This window comes from Pleurodeles waltl, chromosome 12 (assembly GCF_031143425.1).
Source record: "Pleurodeles waltl isolate 20211129_DDA chromosome 12, aPleWal1.hap1.20221129, whole genome shotgun sequence".
Classification (NCBI taxonomy): domain Eukaryota; kingdom Metazoa; phylum Chordata; class Amphibia; order Caudata; family Salamandridae; genus Pleurodeles; species Pleurodeles waltl.
This window is the reverse complement of record NC_090451.1, coordinates 545,220,785-545,241,052: the sequence shown is the minus strand read 5'-3', so window position 1 is coordinate 545,241,052 and position 20,268 is coordinate 545,220,785. Positions and strand designations below refer to the sequence as shown.

The following is a 20,268-nucleotide window of genomic DNA, read 5'->3' as shown; positions in this document are numbered from 1 at the left end:
GCCTGACTCAAGTGCAGGCCCCCAGAGAGGCCCCAACACTCATCACTGGAGTGGGTGCATACCTCCTCCCTCCCTCCAGAATCAACCCGTGGCCCCCGCTTCGCGCCTAGGAGCACCGGGGGCCCCTATTGTGATCTTGGCACGGGAAGTGCTGTTTTAGCTCTAAACAGGTACGTTTTTTTTTTTTCTTTCACCAGCATAGCGTGATTCTCATTTGCCTATATCGGACTGGTTGGAATTGGTATGATGGCACATATAAGTGTTGATGTTCCTTTTATGGGCATGACAGGCTGATATGTTTTCTTATGACTTGCCATATGTGCTCTAATGTTCCTTTTATGGATATTTATGATGTGTTCATGACAAGTACATCCCTTTCTTTATTGTGATTCCTGGCTACTGCTTATGTTGCAAAATCCTGAGTACTTACGTGTTCTAATGTGACCACTGCTTATTCTTGCAGAGTATTAGTAACTTGTGTAACTTTCTGACAACTGCTAAGGTAGCAGGGTCTTACTGACATGTAATGTTTAGTCTAATTATGTTTTGTGCAATACAGTTTATTTTTACATAGCTCAGTGTTGTGTTTACTTTGTGGTGTATATCTTGCGTCACGTGTGTTGTGCAAACGCTTTACACATTGCCTCCTGGTTAGGCCTGACTGCTCGTGCCAAGCTACCAAGGGGGTGAGCAGGGGTTATCTTGGACATGTAACTCCCTTGCTCTGACTAGACTGGGTGGGTTCTGCCTAGCTTAGGTGCATACCCTAGCCAACCAGAAACCCCATTTCTAACAGTAGGTGTTCTCTGGTGAAGAATGTATAGACGCTTTCTCTAACTCACCAATTTTGTGCCTTCTGGAATACTATTCAGTCAAGGTCCCGTCAAGACATATTTACTATAATTTTAGGGTCAGTGCCTCATTGATTCCCTTCAGTGACTCCACCCTTAGAATATAATCCTCAGTGCTTATTCACAGGCTGCCTACTTAGCTTTTCATAAACATTGTGCATTGAATGAGCTTTTGAATTGGACAGCTGAATTTGCTTCACTTATGTACTTGTTTAGTTAAATGGTCTGTTTGATATTCATGCTGCCTACCTGTTAGGCCAGAATAAAAACTTTGGTTGCATTCTCACTTCTATTACGGACACGGAGGCGAGGATTATGCTTCTCCTTCTTTACTACTCATTTGACAGCAGCCATTGAAAAATAGTTTAATATCAATATGACTACACATCCAAAGATGCTTTACCCCTCAACCCCATCAATCTTGGCCCAGTAGACCCCTCAAATATAATAGTTACCATCTTTTTCCTCTTCCTTTGCTCCATTGCAGTCCGAGTAACTTTCATGATAATGTGAACAAATTCCAGATAAAGTCCAGCAACTTCTGACATCACCATCTCAGAATAACAGGTGAACTGCAGAGGAACATCAAAGTGCCAACATAAGGAAACATAGTCTGAACCTCTTCTCACTTATTCTTTTGATTAGAACCTAAGAAAAAATGTAAATATTGTGATTTGTTCACTCAGAACTAGAAATACAGTACGGGTGGGTAAAACAGTATATTACTTCCAATAACATTGTTATTACAATAAAACATAACTTGCATTACGTTAAGCCAATATCAGATAGATATGGTATTATCTTAACCTGTATACCTGACCTTAGTGGAATAATCCTTGCCTCTGTGTCCTTAATAGAATTCAAAATCTTGGATTTGAATGCTAGGACATTTTTTATCCTCTTTCAGGACCAAAGGCTTTGATTATGCTAGTTTAAAGCTGATTCAATACGACTGAAGCAATATCCACCACAGGGTTGTATTAAAAATTCTTGAAAGTTGAGCCTGAGGACCAATCTGCCATTTTCATAATATCCTGAATAGTACATCCCAATGCAATTTTTTTTGACAGAATGAGCACCCAACATTTGAGTATCAATCCTCGCCTCCATCATCACAGATCTTAACCATCTAGCTATTGTGGAGATAAGACGTGTTTAAATGTTTTTTGTTATAAAATCAGTAATTGGCCCAACGGGTTGTTTCATAGTGCTACAGTGCTAGCCTCACAGGCTTTCTTCCACCTTGTCAGGCAGATCCAGTCTGGGGTCTCTGCTCTTAGCACGTTGAGGGCCTCTTTATCAAGACTTTCTCAACTTATCAGGGAGATATTCTGTCAATGGCTGCACAGGACCCCAGTCCAAAGACCTGGGCTGATAAAACTTCATCATGAGGTCAGTCCATAGACTTTGCTTTAGCTTTGCAGGGCTTATCAACCACTGCTTAGAACCAGAGGGTTGGTCAAACTCCTGTCACTTGGCAAAAAGTTCCAACTGGGCCATGATAGGTTTTCAGAGCGGCCTCTAAGGCCATTTTAACAGATAGCGGCACTAAAGTCTTAAGGTCCCTGTTCACAGACTGTTGGACCAAGGCGTCCAGTGTCTCCACCAGGTCATTGTCCATATGGTGGCCCTGCTCGTCTAAGACATCATACTGCCCATTTTCATGTTCCTCAAAAGGCTCCCAGTCAGTCATGTTGTAAAATCAAATAATATTGCCAAGACTGCCTCAAAAGGTTAATCAGAGGGGAGCCAACCCCAAGTGCAACTTCCGTTAATTAGTGGTACAATGGCCCAAGCTCCGCAGCCTGAGCTGTGACCTAAATTATTGCAGCCTCAGTCAACTCTGCAAGTAAAGGCGTCAGATGGAGCAAAAAAATTATTAGAGCTTGTACTAAGCTCAATGGAAAGAACATTCCTCACTTAATCGAAGCCTGAAGTGAATGCGTCACTCCATGCGGTGAGATTGAAGCCGTGCATGGGCCGAGTGCTGAAATGATGCGCTGATAATTAGTATGGAAAAACAGTACAGCCCTTAGTTGGGCTATGCGTGCATCCCTCAGCTCCTGAAGTCGGGCCTGAACGAGGGAAAAGGCTCTGACAGCTGCCTGGTGAAGGAAAGATCACAGGGGTAGAAGGGTGAGTGCATTGAAGAGAGGGAAGATAAAAAGGGAGAGGGCAATGTGCAACTGAGTGGAGTCAGCGCTACCCATCAAGAAAGAAAGAAGCAGTCCCTAAAATGAAGCCCACTGCAATAAGGCAAATAGCTAGTAAACGAACACTCTTCAGAGGGAGATTCCCCCAAAACAACGAACAGTGAGTATTTAATGCACTGTCGCCAACAGTATTAGACAAGTAAGCATTATAGTACCAAAAAGCTTATTATCGTATAACAATTAGAATATAAGGATCTTATCTTGACTTCCGACCAGCAAAGGAGGAGGCAGAAAGATAGTGCCTACTGTATTTGAGGAGTCTACTTTGCCATGATTGGTGGGGTTGTGGGGCAAAAAGCATCTTTGGGTGTGTTATTTTATTGATGTTGAACTATTTTTCATTGGCTGCTGTCAAATGAGTAGTGAAGAACAAGAAGCATAATCCTCGCCTCCGGTCCTGACAGAGAATTCAGTTTATCCTTTCTAAGAATGTTGAGCAAGGGAGATGAGACATTTCTGTATTTTAATCTTTGTATTTATGGCTTGAGACCCTCTCTCACATAGCACATCTGCCATTTCTCTTCTTGTCACTTAGGTAGTGGTAAAGGCAAAAAGGGAATACTGGAACCTGAATATTGTTCTATGGAGTGGGGCGGGGAGAAAAGAGGGGCTGTGCTTTATCTGGTGTTCAAACCCATTTATGTATGTGCTCCTTCACCTGTATGAATGTTCTAATAGCATAGGAGGTGGAAGAGCACTGTATTCAATGTGGCTGATAACTTGTGATTATTTCTTGCTCAAATGTGTTTCCTCCTTCTAATGTCTCATTGGCAGAAGACTCTCCGGAACCAGGAGCTAAAGAATCTGCTGCAGGCATTCTAATAAAGCTGTTCTGCGTGCATACAAAGTAAGTTGCTAGACACTTATAGACTTGTCGTCCTCCTTTCCCTGAGTCAAATTGACATTGAATGGAATGATTTATGAGTTTTCAGAACTAATCAAGGTGTTGCATTTTAATATTTGTTGTTCCCATGTCAGTCTCTAGAACCATGCATCAGAAGAATGCCACATATTAAGTAGGCTTTACTGAAGATTGTATCTGGGTTTTTTTTTATCATAGGGCTACCAGCTTTGAACCAGTTTCAGTAGTCATTAGCCCCACTTTTGGAATTATAACCAATTGCTCCATTGTAGCCTTTGCATGCTTATCCTTGGTTCCCATATCCGAATCTTAACATTTTCACCTTGTCCAATCCTCTTCTCACCCTACAGCTGTATACCAGCCTCCCCATATTTTCTCAAAATTTCTTCTGGCACCCTCGTCCCATGCAGATGTCATTTTCTATGTTTTTACAAAACTCCATTCCAGTCTCCCAGGCTCCATGCTGATGAGGGTCCCCAGCTTCCCATTTCTGAGCAATGTCTTTTTTGCCACCATACAGCCTAAATTTACCAGTAAACTTTGATATCAGGAGTGGTCTTTCAGGCCCCAGATTCCCAATAGTGCCAATCGGGTTGTGTTTCTAGGGGTAGCCCTGTCCCCCTCTCCAGTGAGCCCCATACCAGCTCCCAAAAATCTCTTACACATGCACAGCTCCAGAGAGTGTGGAAAAGATTGCCTCCCATCGTGCAACCATTGAGGCAATTTGCATCTTTTGCCCTGCCTATCTTATAAATCAGGCTTGGTGTAAGATTTTGAGCATAATCAGCTGAAATCTCGCATTTATGGCCACTTCCAGCAGAACAGCCCCTATTTTTAAGTGTGGCCGACTGGAGCCCTGGGAGGCATAAATTTTAAGCAACAGTGTTCCCGCACCCCCCCCCCCCTCCCCTCATGCCCCCCCCGGGATTGCAGTGTAACATCCCTGAGCACCCGGCAATGCTCGTAGTGTATGAAACGGGAGTGTCTTTCTAATAAGGATCACCACTCCCCTGGAGCCAGAAGTGTATGGGTGTATCTGGCCACTCGGTACCTTCTCCTCCCTCTGCTGCCATTTCTCCCATATGTAAGATGTGTCTCCTGAAGGTAGACTATATTCTTTTTGTGCTGTTGAGAGCTCTTATGACTAAACTATTCTTTACAATATTTGCTTGGGCGTTAACGTTCCAGGTCAGTGTCAGGAGTTGAGTTGTAATCATGGTGGGTGTGAAGAGTCCTTCTCCATAACAGGTGTTTTCCCTGTGTGTGGGGTGAGTGAGGCGCCTCCTTATCGGGATCTGTTTAGATGATGTGAATGACCCTAAGATTCCCCCCTACAGAACTGTGGTCCTAAAACTAACCACCCCCCCCCCCCCAATTTACTGTATGTTTGAATACAGAACTTAAACAACAATAAACCAGCCAGTGTTATCACCACTGGGGTGCAGCCTGAATTGACCTGTGTAGGATTGTTCATGAGTTTCTGCCTCACCGCAGGCAGGCTTAGTCCAAAAATGAGAGCTCAGAACCCCCTCTGTTCCCCCAGAGTATATCACATGCCAGATCTCTTTGGCCATCTGGTGCTTCCTACTCCAAGTGTTCAGATGTCATGGGGGTTATGACAGGCAACTAATCATTGTAGGAGGCTGGCTCAGTGTGTGGTGGACACCTATGGTGTTACACCTTATACTGTGTCTAGGCAACCCTTACTAGATAGTGTTCAAGTGTCCAGTTAGCCAGGGCCCTGTAATGGTAACTGTGGTGAGAGCCAAGATTATGTAGGAGGAATGTGAGGAACTTGCAATACCACAGTAGTCACACAGTAACCCATTTCCCATGAAAGGAACCACACAGTGTTGCAAACATAAAGGTGCTTTATTATAGGAGCACCAAACTAGATTACTATAGGTCAAACCCCTTATGGAGGTAAGTACACACAAACTATACACAGGTAAGTATTGGGAAATAGCATAAAATAGCAAGGGCACTATAGGGGGGCCAAACATATACTAACAAAGTGGAATACGAGAATGGGTTCCTCACCAGAGGATATGGATTAGTTAGCCAAGGGCTGGAAGAGAGTGGAACTCCAACAGGTAAGTATCTAGAAGACCCCCCAGTGACCAGGAGAGGAGAAGTAAGTTAGTTACTGGTCGTCCCATAGGCGAACATTAGGGACTCGTAAATGGAATATTGCAGAATCAGGACCAGGCTGGTGGAACCCAGCGGTGTATTCCAGATGAAGAGGACCTGCAAAAGTGGCAGACAGAGTCCAGTCCACTCAGGAGTGTCCAGGTGGGGCAGGATGTAATGCCCACCCTTCTGTGGGTGAAGATCTGCTTCGATGGTGATGGATGAAGTCAAGCTGTGGGGTCCGGGAGCTGCAGAGGAGTCCCTGAAGTCACCTAGGAGTTGTCTCTCGTCAGTCGCCGGATTGCAGATGGGTTAGTGGGCAGAAGGGCCTCCAACAAACAAAAGCAAATGCAGCTGGAGCTGTTGGAGATTGGCAGAGCTGACGAGGACCAGCAAGGTCCTCAGGTCTTGACCCTTGGAAGGGAGTCTGGGGTGTCCCTCAGAAGACCGGAGAGCCAGCAGATGCAGTCGGGCCCCCACAAGCAACCCACTGGCAGCAGGCACAGTAAATCGAGGTGCTGGTGGTTGGGGCTACTTGGAGGCTGAAGATTCCTTGGAGCAGGAGTCAACAAGCCTTGGTTGCTGCAACAGTTGCTGTGCGCAGGGGTTCTGTCTTGGAAGAAGAGGCAAGGGCTCACCGTCTCCCATGTTGGACAGAAGGCAGAGAGGACCCAGAGGACCCCTCAGAACCACAACCTGTGTTGGAGAATATTCACAAGTCCAGAGGACAGCAGATCCCAGCAGTTAGACGTTGTTGCCTTAAGTCCCTGCGAATATGGGGAAGAGACTTCTTCACTTCAAGGGAGTTTCCTTCTGGGTTCTTTGGTGCAGCTGAAGTCTTGCCGACCCCAGAGGGTGTATAGCTGTGGAAATTGTAGGAAGCTGGTGTGGTGTGTGATGAGCACCTATGGTGTTATCACCTCACACCAGGTCCAGGTATGCCCTAATAGTGAAGTGTAGGCAGTGTCTAGGAAGCCAGGGCTCTCTAGAGGTAGCTGTGGATGAGCAGCCAAGACTTATCCAGGAGACATGCAAAGCTTATGCAATACCACTATAGTCACACAGCACTACTTATATATATATGTTCGATGGCATGTGTAGCTGCAGATACACATGCTGTGCATTATCCTGCCATCTGTTGGGCTCGTAGTGTTACAAGTTGTTTTTCTTCGAAGAAGTCTTTTCGAGTCATGAGATCGAGGGACTCCTCCCCTTTCGGCTCCATTGCGCATGGGCGTCGACTCCATCATAGATTGTTTTCTTTCAGCCATCGGGTTCGGACGTGTTCCTCTTCGCTCCGTATTTCGGTTTGGAAAGTTAGTTAAATCGCGGAAAATTCAACGGTATTGTTTGCGTTCGGTATCGGGTTAGTCATAGCAGATCGACACCGAACAAAAGAAGAGCTCCGGTAGCCCTTCGGGGCTTCCACTCCCTGGCGGGGCCTGGTCGGCCCGACCGCGTGCGTCTTCAAGGCTCATGGAACGGACCCCATTCCGCTTCTGCCCCGATTGCCACAATAAGTATCCTTATACAGACCAGCATTTGGTCTGTAATTTGTGTTTGTCCCCCGAACACAAAGAGGATACCTGCGATGCCTGTCGTGCATTTCGGTCGAAGAATACGCTACGGGACCGGAGAGCTCGAAGGCTTCAAATGGCGTTGACGCCGGCAGGACACCATGACGTCGAAGAAGAGGAGACTTTCTCCATTCCTGATTCCGACTCGGACGAGGCCGAAAGTGAGCAGCCGGTGAGGCAACAAACCGTGAGTAAACCTGCCCTGCCCAAAACTCACACAAAGATCATGAAAGCCCAGGGGACGCCACCGCCGGCAGGCCATGGCTTAACCCGTAAGCACGGTGACCAACCATCGGCACCGAAAAAGGGCACATCCGACTCCGGTCGAGATACCGGCACAGAGTTTACTCAGCACCGAGATACTGGCTCGACCAAACTCAGCACTGAGATACCGGCACTTCGAAACCAAAAAAGGTGGCTTCTGAGCCGAAAAAGACTGCGGAAAATGTTCCGGTGCCGAAACGCCCAGCCGAAACAGAGCTCCTGTTCAGAAGAACAAGGCCTTTCATCACAACTACAAGGCCATAACTTTGGACAAGAATTAGAGATGGGAGAGCCAGACTATACACAAAGAAGGCTCCATATTCAGAAGGACACAGGGAAAATAAGAACTCTTCCCCCAATTAAAATGAAACGGAAACTCGCTTTCCAAGAAACAGAAAAACAGCCAAAAGCAAAAGTGGCTAAAGAAAAAACTCCTCCACGTTTTTCGCCACAGCCATCGCCGCAGCAATCACCACATCTGTCACCAATTGCAACACCCCCAATGATGCAATCACCAACGCACACACAGATGAGCCAGGATGACCCAGATGCATGGTATCTATATGATGCACCAGTATCTGACAATAGTCCAGATTGCTACCCAGCAAGACCATCACCACCAGAAGACAGTACTGCTTACATGCAGGTGGTGTCCAGAGCAGCTACTTTTCACAATGTAGCACTGCATGCAGAACCTATAGAGGATTACTTTTTATTCAATACCTTGTCATCAACACATAGCCAATACCAGAGTCTGCCTATGTTACCAGGCATGTTAAAACACGTGAAACAGGTGTTTCAAGACCCCGTCAAAGGCAGAGCCATCACACCTAGGGTGGAGAAGAAATACAAACCTCCCTACGGACCCTGTGTACATCACGCAACAACTAACACCTGACTGTAGTAGTAGGAGCAGCCCGGAAAAGGGCAAACTCACAGACTTCTGGGGATGCACCACCACCCGACAAGGAAAGTCGAAAGTTTGATACAGCAGGGAAAAGGGTTGCAGCACAAGCAGCCAATCAATGGCGCATTGCCAATTCCCAAGCTTTATTGGCAAGATATGACAGGGCTCATTGGGACGAAATGCAGCATTTCATTGAACATCTTCCCAAAGAGTTTCAAAAGCGTGCACAACAAGTGGTGGAGGAGGGCCAAAGTATCTCTAACAACCAGATACGATGGGCTATGGACGCAGCGGACACAGCTACCAGAACAGTGAACACGGCGGTCACTATTCGGAGACACGCATGGCTACGCACCTCCGGATTTAAGCCAGAGATCCAGCAGGCTGTGCTGAATATGCCTTTTAATGGACAACAGTTGTTTGGGCCGGAGGTGGATACAGCTATAGAAAAGCTGAAGAAAGACACAGACACGGCCAAGGCCATGGTCGCGCTCTACTCCCCACAGAGCAGAGGCACATTTAGGAAACCACACTTTAGAGGGGGGTTTCGGGCCCAAAGCACAGAACCTTCAACCTCACAGGCCAGACTCACAAACCAGGGCCAGTACCAAAGAGGAGGCTTTCGGGGACAATATAGGTATGGACAGTTCCCCAAAACAAGAGGAAAATTCCAAAGCCCAAAAACCCACAAACTAAACAGTGACTCCAATGTCACAAATCCCGAACACATAACACCAGTGGGGGGGGAGACTCAAAGATTATTACAAAAATTGGGAAGACATAACTACGGACTCATGGGTCCTAGCCATTATCCAACATGGTTATTGCATAGAATTCCTACACTTACCTCCAAATGTGCCTCCAAAAGCACACAACATATCCAAACAGCACTTGGATCTATTACAACTAGAAGTCCAAGCAGAGGCAATAGAACTAGTGCCCAACCATCAGAAAGGAACAGGTGTTTATTCCCGGTATTTTCTAATACCAAAGAAGGACAAAACACTGAGACCCATCTTAGATCTCAGAACACTAAACCTTTACATCAAATCAGATCATTTTCACATGGTAACACTTCAAGACGTGATTCCCTTACTCAAACAACAAGACTACATGTCAACATTAGACCTCAAGGATGCTTACTTGCATATACCCATACATCCTTCCCACAGGAAATACTTAAGGTTTGTAATCCAAGGAGTACACTACCAATTCAAAGTGTTACCATTCGGGATAACAACAGCACCAAGGGTATTTACAAAATGCCTTGCAGTAGTAGCTGCACATTTCAGGAGACAGCACATATACGTATTCCCGTACCTAGATGATTGGTTAATAAAAACCAGCACTCCGAAACAGTGTCTTCAACACACAAAATACGTCACTGAAACCCTTCACAAGCTAGGGTTCTCGATAAACTACCAAAACTCACATTTACAACTGTGTCAAATACAACAATACTTAGGAGCAACAATCAACACACAAAAAGGGATTGCCACTCCAAGTCCACAAAGGGTACAAGCATTACAAAACGTAGTACAAAGCATGCACCCAAATCAACAGTATCAAGTAAGGTTTGTGATGAAACTTCTAGGCATGATGTCTTCATGCATAGCCATTGTCCCAAACGCAAGGTTACACATGCGGCCCTTACAACAGTGTCTAGCGACACAATGGACATAAGCACAGGGTCAACTTCAAGATCTAGTGTTGATAGTCCGCCGAACACACTCCTCGCTTCAATGGTGGAATCCTATAAATTTAAACCAACGGCGGCCTTTCCAGGACCCAGTGCCTCAATACGTGATCACAACAGATGCTTCCATGGTAGGGTCGGAAGCACACCTCAACCAACACAGCATCCAGGGACAATGGGACACTCAACAAAGACAACTTCATATAAATCAACTAGAACTACTAGCAGTGTTGCTAGCATTGAAAGCTTTTCAACCGTTAATAGTCCACAAACACATTCTTGTCAAAACAGACAACATGACAACAATGTATTACCTAAACAAACAGGGAGGGACACACTCATCACAGCTGTTTCTCTTAGCACAGAAGACTTGGCATTGGGCAACTCACAATAACATTCGCCTAATAGCACAATACATCCCAGGAATTCAAAACCAGTTGGCCGACAAGCTCAGTCGAGATCACCAACAGATACACGAATGGGAACTTAATCCCCAGATACTGCAAACCTACTTTCAAAACTGGGGAACACCGCAAATAGACCTATTCGTAACAAAAGAAAACACAAAATGCCAAAACTTCGCATCCAGATACCCGTACCCTCACTCCAAGGGCAATGCGTTATGGATGAGTTGGTCAGGGATATTTGCTTACGCTTTTCCCCCTCTCCTTCTGTATCTAGTAAACAAATTGAGTCAAAACAAACTCAAACTAATACTAGTAGCACCAGCTTGGGCTTGCCAACCATGGTACACAACACTACTAGACCTGTCAGTAGTACCTCATATCAAGCTACCAATCAGACCAGATCTGTTAACTCAAGACAAACAACAGATCAGACACCCGAATCCAGCATCGCTCAATCTAGCAATCTGGCTCCTGAAGTCTTAGAATTTGGACATCTAGACCTTACACAAGAATGTATGGAGGTCATTAAACAAGCTAGGAGACCTACTACAAGACATTGGTAAGCAAATAAATGGAAAAGATTTGTTTATTACTGTCATAATAATCAAATTCAGCCACTGCATGCGTCAACAAAAAACATTGTAAGCTACGTATTACACTTACAAAAATCTAAGCTAGCTTTTTCATCCATTAAAATACATCTCACAGCAATTTCTGCCTATCTGCAAATTACACATTCAACATCACTCTTTAGAATCCCAGTCATAAAAGCATTTATGGAGGGTCTAAAAAGAATCATTCCCCCAAGAACACCACCAGTTCCTTCATGGAATCTCAATATTGTATTAACACAACTCATGGGTCCACCATTTGAACCCATGCACTCTTGTGAGATGCAATACTTAACATGGAAAGTCTCCTTCCTAATAGCTATGACATCTCTTAGAAAAGTTAGTGAAATACAAGCATTTACCATACAAGAACCCTTTATACAAATACACAAACATAGTGGTTCTACGCACAAATCCAAAATTTTTACCAAAAGTTATATCACCGTTCCACTTAAATCAAACTGTGGAACTCCCAGTATTTTTTCCACAGCCAGATTCTGTAGCTGACAGAGCATTACATACATTAGACATCAAAAAAGGGCACTAATGTATTACATTGATAGAACCAAACAATTTCGCAAAACAAAACAATTGTTTGTAGCTTTTCAAAAACCTCATGCAGGAAACCCAATATCCAAACAAGGCATTGCCAGATGGATAGTTAAGTGTATTCAAACCTGCTATGTAAAAGCTAAGAGAGACCTACCTATTACACCAAAGGCACACTCCACTAGAAAGAAAGGCGCCACAATGGCCTTTCTAGGAAATATACCCATGACAGAAATCTGTAAGGCAGCCACATGGTCTATGCCTCATACATTCACGAAACATTACTGTGTGGATGTGTTAACAACACAACAAGCCACAGTAGGACAGGCAGTACTACAGACATTATTTCAAACAACTTCAACTCCTACAGGCTAAACCACCGCTTTTGGGGAGATAACTGCTTACTAGTCTATGCACAGCATGTGTATCTGCAGCTACACATGCCATCGAACGGAATATGTCACTTACCCAGTGTACATCTGTTCGTGGCATGAGACGCTGCAGATTCACATGCGCCCTCCCTCCTCCCCGGGAGCCTGTAGCCGTTATAAGTTCGTAGAAATAAACTTGTACATTTGTAAATTTTTTAATATATCACTTTTAAACACATTATGTACATACATACTTACTCCATTGCATTGGCACTATTACTTTATACACAACTCCTGTCTCACTTTCTGCGGGGAAAACAATCTAAGATGGAGTCGACGCCTATGCGCAATGGAGCCGAAAGGGGAGGAGTCCCTCGATCTTGTGACTCGAAAAGACTTCTTCGAAGAAAAACAACTTGTAACACTCCGAGGCCAACACTAGATGGCGGGATATGCACAGCATGTGAATCTGCAGCGTCTCATGCCACAAACAGATGTACACTGGGTAAGTGACATTTTCCATATATATATATATATATATATATATATATATATATATATATATACACACACTTAACCGTGAGTAAATATACGTTTGTTTGTTAAACAGGCTTAAGTAGGGTGCACGTATTTTATTATTATGAAATAGTAATTATACATATTTCTTAAAGAAATACACATATCTAGATATATACACATAATCAGAGTATAAATGTTGGCCAGCACAGGCATATGCAGTCCATTGCTGTTGGGATCTGGTGGTTATGAAGGAAAGAGTCAACTCTTGAGTAGTCTTCTGAGACAAGATAGGTATCCGTGGATCTTACATTTGGGGGTAATGAATTCCATAGTTTGTCCTCTTGAACAGAGAAGGATGTACCACCTATAGTCTTTTTCTTGCATGGTGGTGTTTTAAGGTGGGGTGTAAATCTTGCGTGGAGGTTTCTTTGAATATATTTGGTGATTTTATTCCTGATGAAAAGCAGTCCTGTTCATGTATTGCTTTGTGGGTAATACAAAGCAGCTTGAAGGTGGATCTTCTATCAACCAGTAACCAACGTAGTGCCTTCTAGGCAGGGGAAATGTGGGCTTGTGGCTTTACATGTAGTATTAGTAGTGTGGCATCCAAGTTATGAATGGGTTTTAGTTTTTTCATACTAGATCCAGATGATCCATGGTAGAGGCCATTGGTATAATCTAGTTTAGATAGTACAAGAGTGGTAGTAGCCTGGACCTTGTGTAGGAATCCGAAGTAGGGGAAAATGTGTCGCAGAGTTTTCAAGGTGATGAAGCTTGATCGTGCTAATTTGTCCTCTTGGGCATTCATTGTTAGTTTGGAGTCCAAGGTGTAAATCCAAGGTTTTTAAGGTTCCTTAGATACTTTAAGAGGTGGTCCCAGATCGTCAGGTCATGCACACAGTGGGTCATAATTGTTTGTCACCACATGTGAGTATTTCGTTTTGGAAGCATTCAATTTGATATGGCTTCACACCATCCACTGATCAACTACTCTGGGACAACTGAAGATTTGTGAGTTTCCAATGTCTTTGGGGCATTCCAATTTAGTGAGTATTTGTGTCTCATCTGCATAGTTGTAGCATGCAAGTTGAAATTCATTGATCATTTCTGGTAATGACATCGTGTAGATGTTAAAAAGCATAGGGGAGATGATTGATCCATGAGGGACCCCTGCTTTTGTGAAGTAGGGCTTGGGCGAGAAAGGGGGAGAATAAATTACATTTGATCTGTTTTGAGATAGGATGTAATCTAGTCGAGAGCAGTTCCTTCTATGCTGGTTTTGTGGAGTCTTTGAATTAGGGTATTATGGTCAGCAGTGTCAAAGGCAGCTGAGCGGTCCAAGAGAAGTAGTGCAGCAACTCCATTGCTGTCAGCTGTGTTTTGAAGATCATCCCAGATTGTGATGAGTGCATATTCAGTGCCACCTCCTGGGCGGAATCCAGTTTGGTAGTCTGAAAGTATGGGGCTATCTTCAATGATTTGTGACATCTGGGGGAATACTGCTTTTTCTATCAGTTTGCCCAGGAATGGTCCATTTGTAATTGGTCCATAGTTGTTGGGGTCCTGTGGGTCCAGCTTTGTTTTCTTTAATAACAGGCGTTTGTATGCCTTTTTAATGTCTTCATGAAAAGTTTCTGTAGTCAAAGAAATATTGATGATCCTTCTTACAAGTATGGCAGCAGAAGTAGTTAAAAGAATGGTCTTAAAGATGTATGCTGGACAAGCGTCGTAAGGGCTGCTGGAAGGCCTGCGTGCTTTTGACTAAATCCATAAATTCACCTTGTGATATGTGTTTGAAAGAGTGCAGATGCTGGGTTGGCTTACTCTTGGATGGGTTTTAGGAAACTGGTTGGTGCTGGTGGTTTTCTTTTGTTTTAAATAGGAGTCCAATGTGTCTGCCTTAGTTATGTAATGATTTGCTAGTTTGCCTGTGAATTCTTGAGTAATGGGATGAGTTCCTTCGAACAGATGTACACTGGGTAAGTGACATTTTCTATATATATATATATATATATATATATATATATATATATATATATATATATATATATATATATTAGCAATGAGTGAGGAGCATAAAAACAACAAGCATTGGTAAACGTATTAGAAAGTAGGGAAGACCAAACCATATACTTAATAAGTGGAATGCAAAATACAGTTCCCCACCCAAGGATGTGGAATTGTTAGAGGGGAGCTGGAGGAACTAGGAACCCCATGAGGTTAGTACCAGAGTGGCCCCCAGCGACCAGGAGAGCAGAGGTAAGTACCTGGTTTTCCCCAAACCCAACAGGAGGACTTAGCTAAAGGATTGTGCAAGACGCAAACCAGACTGGTAGAACCCCATGGTGGATTCTGGCCGAAGAGTATCTGCAAAGGAAGGGGACCAAATCCAGTTTGTGATAGTGTCTGGTTGTGGCAGGAGCTACTACCCACCCTTCTGTGGATGCAGAACCATATTGACGGGGGACGAAGAAGACCAGCTGTGCAGCACAGGAGCTGAAGAGGAGTACCTGAAGTGATGCAGATGGTGTCCCACGTCCGCTGTTGGGTTGCATTGGGTCAGTGGTGCAGGAAGACCAACACCAAGCCTTGTCAAATGCAAAAGAGGAAGACTAGTTGCAAGGCTGAGGAGAACCAGCAAAGCCCAGGGGACTCGACCTAAGGAGAGGAGTCCGGGGACCCTCAGCTGTCAGAGTCACCAGAAGAGGATACAGCCCCACAGGTAACCCACTGGCAGCAGGCACAACAAATCGCAGTGAGGCCCACTCAGCACACCTGAAGAGGAGTCCCATGTTGTTGGAGCAGCAGAGAGGAGAGTGTGCTTGGCAGGAAGAAGTGCTGGAGGCTGGGCTACACGAAGCCTGAAATCCCTTGAGCAGGAGCAAACAGGCTTAGGTAACTGCAAGAGTTGTGATGCATACGTGGTACTGTCTTGCACGGAGAGGCAAGGTCTTACAGTCTCCCAAATAGGACAGCTGGCAGAGAAGATCAAGGGTACCACTCCAGACAACCACCTGTGATGCAGGATCCAGCAGCTCCGGAGGAGAGCGATCCACGCAACCTGTCGTTGTTGCATTTGGTTATTATGAAAAAAGGCAACAATGGTCTACAGTAATGCACATCCTGTTGTCTTCCAAAAGTTTTAAAATGTAGGTGCTCATAGCTACAACACACCTGTTGCACCGATGTGAATAATCTGACTAGAAAATAAATTTCTGCTTAGACTAATAACACTAAAATAAAGTAGTTGAGCACTCTAGTTAAGGTGCGTTAGTAATCAAAGGTCAGGAGCATATAGAATGTTCGTATTTTACTGTCAATTAAATAGACAAACACAGTATTTAAAAAGACACTGTTTTCAGTTAGAGTTGCATCAATCCACACAAGACAAACTTTTGTTTACATTATTTTAGCATGATACATAGTCCTTGTAATAAATGATGGTTCGTATCCCTCAAGCTGTAGAAGTTGTGATCTGTATTGATCTTAATCAAGTCGAAAGAACAGCCAACACTTGTTTCGTCCCTAATGAGAGACTTCTTCAAGGCTGATGATAAAAATGATACAATCTAAAGCAAGAGTCCATAAAAAATAACTGAATTTATCTCGATGTATTCTGACCAATAAGTGTTGTTCCTTATGATTAAGCTTAGTACTCAATGCATGTCCCAAAAATATTTCAGATACTTGATCAACATATAACCATTAATGGAATCCACAAAGTGACAGATCACTACCAAGTGACAAAAATGTGTCCAAAACACCAAAAGAGTGCCAAAGCAGAAAGAAAGGAGACAAAAACAAGATAAACAGGCCACGCAGATCTAATCCAACCTGTATGAAAATACTAAGTGACACCACATGCCCACAGGTAGTAAATGTAAAAATATTGAAACGGCTCCTGTGCAAAGAAGTGAGAATCAGCATCATGAGATAAAGAAGTAGATAGGTAAAAGTATGCTAGAAATGGCCTAATTTAAGTAAAGACACAATTTTTGCCAAAATAGTACCACGTATAAATTATTCAAGGATACCAACAATGGGTAAGGATCCTGATAACATCCTCCTCTAAGGTAAGTATTTTGGGGCCACTACAACAAATATCAAGAAAAGGGTGAGTATATACGTCTCTCTAAAACCACCATAAATTCTTTGTCCAGCATATCTAAAAGACGAACTTCCAAGTTACGACGTGTATGATTTGGAAAGCCTCCATAGGAATGGTGACAAAATATTTTTGAAATTGAGGAACAGGCGAAGAGTTGAATCTCAAATTAATAATAGTCAATAAGGTTAGACGTCCAAACCCCTATGTGGCAAAACGTGCTACTTGACAGATGTAGTTTGGTGGAAAACCTTGATAAGCCTACTGGTTATAACCTCTGTATGAAGCAAACAGCAGAGTCTACGTGAATCCGAAATCCCTCAACTGGTAAGATCCAACCCAAACAAAAAAGGGAGGAACGTAAAACGAAGAGACAAGTATGTTTGTGAAATCTTCGAGAACAAAACAAAAGGGCCTCCGTCAACCCAAATTCCCTAACCTGACAAGTTGGTGTAAAACCTTGATAAGCCTACTGGTTATAACCTCTGTATGAAGCAAACAGCAGAGTCTACTTGAATTCGAAATCCCTCAACTGGTAAGATCCAACCCAAACAAAAAAGGGAGGAACGTAAAACGAAGAGACAAGTATGTTTGTGAAATCTTCGAGAACAAAACAAAAGGGCCTCCATCAACCCAAATTCCCTAACCTGACAAGACCCAAACCATGAAGATAAACAAATAAATTCTAGCCCCTGACTTGTCTCAATCACATGTAAAGAAGGTATAACAACTGGCTAAAGTGCTCAGCCAAGGACAACACTTAAGCACATACACTATTGTATGATGCAGGACTGCGAGAAAAATGTCTGTTCACTTTCCAGCATTTTAAGATTTATTCACAGCCAGTCCCAATATTTACATGAGTCCTAGCCCATTTTGTTATGAGAAGTAAGTTTAAAGAAGTATTTTAACTCATTCCAATCATTCATGCTATAAATACCATAAACCTGGGTGAAAGTCCAGACCATAACTAAAATGAAACATTACATGATAGTCAATTTATAGTGAAAATGTCTGTGCACTATCCAGCGACTTATGATTTATCTGCAACCATTTTCAATTACACAAATATTGCTTATGAGCAAAACCCCTGTTTCTCTTGTCCCACCAGCGGGCGTGATCAGCCTCCTCTTGTTTCCAAAAAACACTTTTCAGGCCTCGCAGTATCAAGACTGCCAGCATGTGTCCTATTGAGGGGCGTGAGTATTCAGTCCCCCAGTACATTTATTATCAGTGCTGCCGCAGGCAAGAAGGGCCATGAATCTCCCGCCTGCACCTCCAATTTTTATTTATTTATTGCATTTGTAAAGCATTCTGCCACCAACTGGTATCCTGGCGCTAGCCGCAAATATGGGAGTTAGAGACTTCTGCTAAAGGTACAGCCAAGACACATAACCAGATTACTTATGGGAGAGCCACATCTTAAGGGCTTTTATATACTGTAGAAGGTCAGTTACTGATCACAGGGAGTCGATTCCAAAATCTGGCTCTAACCATAAAGGTCCGACCTCCTTGTCGGGATTTCCTATCTTGGCCACACAAGCCAAGTTGGCTGAAAATGAGCAAAGATCCTGTTGGGAACGTATTTTCTTAATCTCATTCGTAAGGAGCCGGTCTCAACCCCTACAAGGCTCTAAAAACGATACAAAGTGACTTGAACACAGTTCTCTATCTTAGCAGTAACAAGTGTAAATTCTTCAGTGCTAAAGAAGCAGAGGTTCTTTTGGGTCTGTTCAATGCGAGTTTGGCCACCACAACTTGGACTCTTGACAGATAGAGAAGCAGGTAGTCAGAGAAGCCTAGCAGGAGAGTATTGCAGTAGTCTAATTGACCGAGGATAATGCTGCATATCACCAGAGCTCTGACGGAGGGTGGCAACACCAGAAGTATTTTATGTAAAGCTTTCAGAAGGAAAAAACATGTGCTCACCGTTTTGTTCATGTGGCTCTCCATGCTGAGCTTTTTGTCAACAATAACTCCCAGGTTCCGAACTATTGGCGGGAACAATGGTGCCATTGGGTGAGAATGGCCTGAAATTAGGGGGAAGCACAACTGGCTCCTTATTGGATGAGAAACAAAGACGCTCAGTCTTATCCTCGTTGAACTTTAGGGAGTTAGAGTTGAGCAACTGAATAATCTCATTCATACAGTCATGAAAAGTGGTCAGCCGCTGGTTGGGTGCTAGCGACAAAATCAGTTGGGTGTCATTTGTGAAGTTAGCTAGCTGCATGTTGTGTGATTTAACATGTGAGATCAGAGGGGCTACATAAACTTAAAAAATAATTTAGCTGATCGAGGAGCCTTGAGGGATTTCCTGGTTAATGGCCCTAAACTCCGAGCGAAATGGGGAGAGAGCAACTGGCTGACTTCTGCCCGATAAATAGGAGTGAAACCAGTTCAAAGCTGTGACGCACACCCCAATCGTGGCCAGCCGAGACAGAAGCATGTTGTGGCAGACCGTATCTAAGGCGACTGAGAGATCTAATAGGATCAGGACTACCGATTGCCACTCATCAACACTCGTTCTGAGCTCATTGTAGAAAAATGCCACTGTTTGTATGGTTACCCCCCACTTTTTGCCTAGTGTTGATGCCAGCTTTGTTTGGAAGTGTGTTGGGACCCTGCTAACCAGGCCCCAGCACCTGTGTTCTTTCCCTAAAACTGTACCTTTGTTTCCACAGTTGGCACAGCCCTGGCACACAGTTACGTCCCTTGTAAAAGGTACCCCTGGTACCATGGGCTCTGGGGCCAGGGATGGTCCCTAAGGGCTGCAGCACATATTGTGCCACCCTCAAAGACCCCTTACTCAGTACATGCACACTGCCTTTCAACTTGTGTGTGCTAGTGGGGAGAAAAAGACTAAGTCGACATGGCATTCCCCTCAGAGTGCCATGCCCACCAACCACTGCCTGTGGCATAGGTAAGTCACCCCTCTAGCAGGCTTTACAGCGCTAATGCAGGGTGCATTATACCACAGGTGAGGGCATAGCTGCATGAGCACTATGCCCCTACAGTGTCTAAGTCAATTCTCATTGTAAGTACAGGGTAGTCATACTGAGTATATGGTCAGGGAGTTTGTCAAAAACAGTCCCATAATGGCTACACTGAATACCGGGAAGTTTGGTATCAAACGTCTCAGCACAATAAACCCACACTGATGGCAGTGTGGGATTTATTGAAAAATGCACACAGAGGGCATCTTAGAG

The 20,268-nt window shown here is 43.9% G+C and overlaps 1 protein-coding gene across 1 annotated transcript in view; it reads left to right on the top strand.

Moving 5' to 3' along the window:
- The window catches only part of EDC4 (enhancer of mRNA decapping 4), a 703,483-nt gene that overhangs the window by 188,621 nt on the left and 494,594 nt on the right, over positions 1-20,268 (top strand). The window contains exon 13 of the mRNA XM_069217586.1: positions 3,839-3,911. Within this exon, the coding sequence (XP_069073687.1) occupies positions 3,839-3,911 (73 nt within the window). The remainder of the gene's footprint in view (positions 1-3,838; positions 3,912-20,268) is intronic.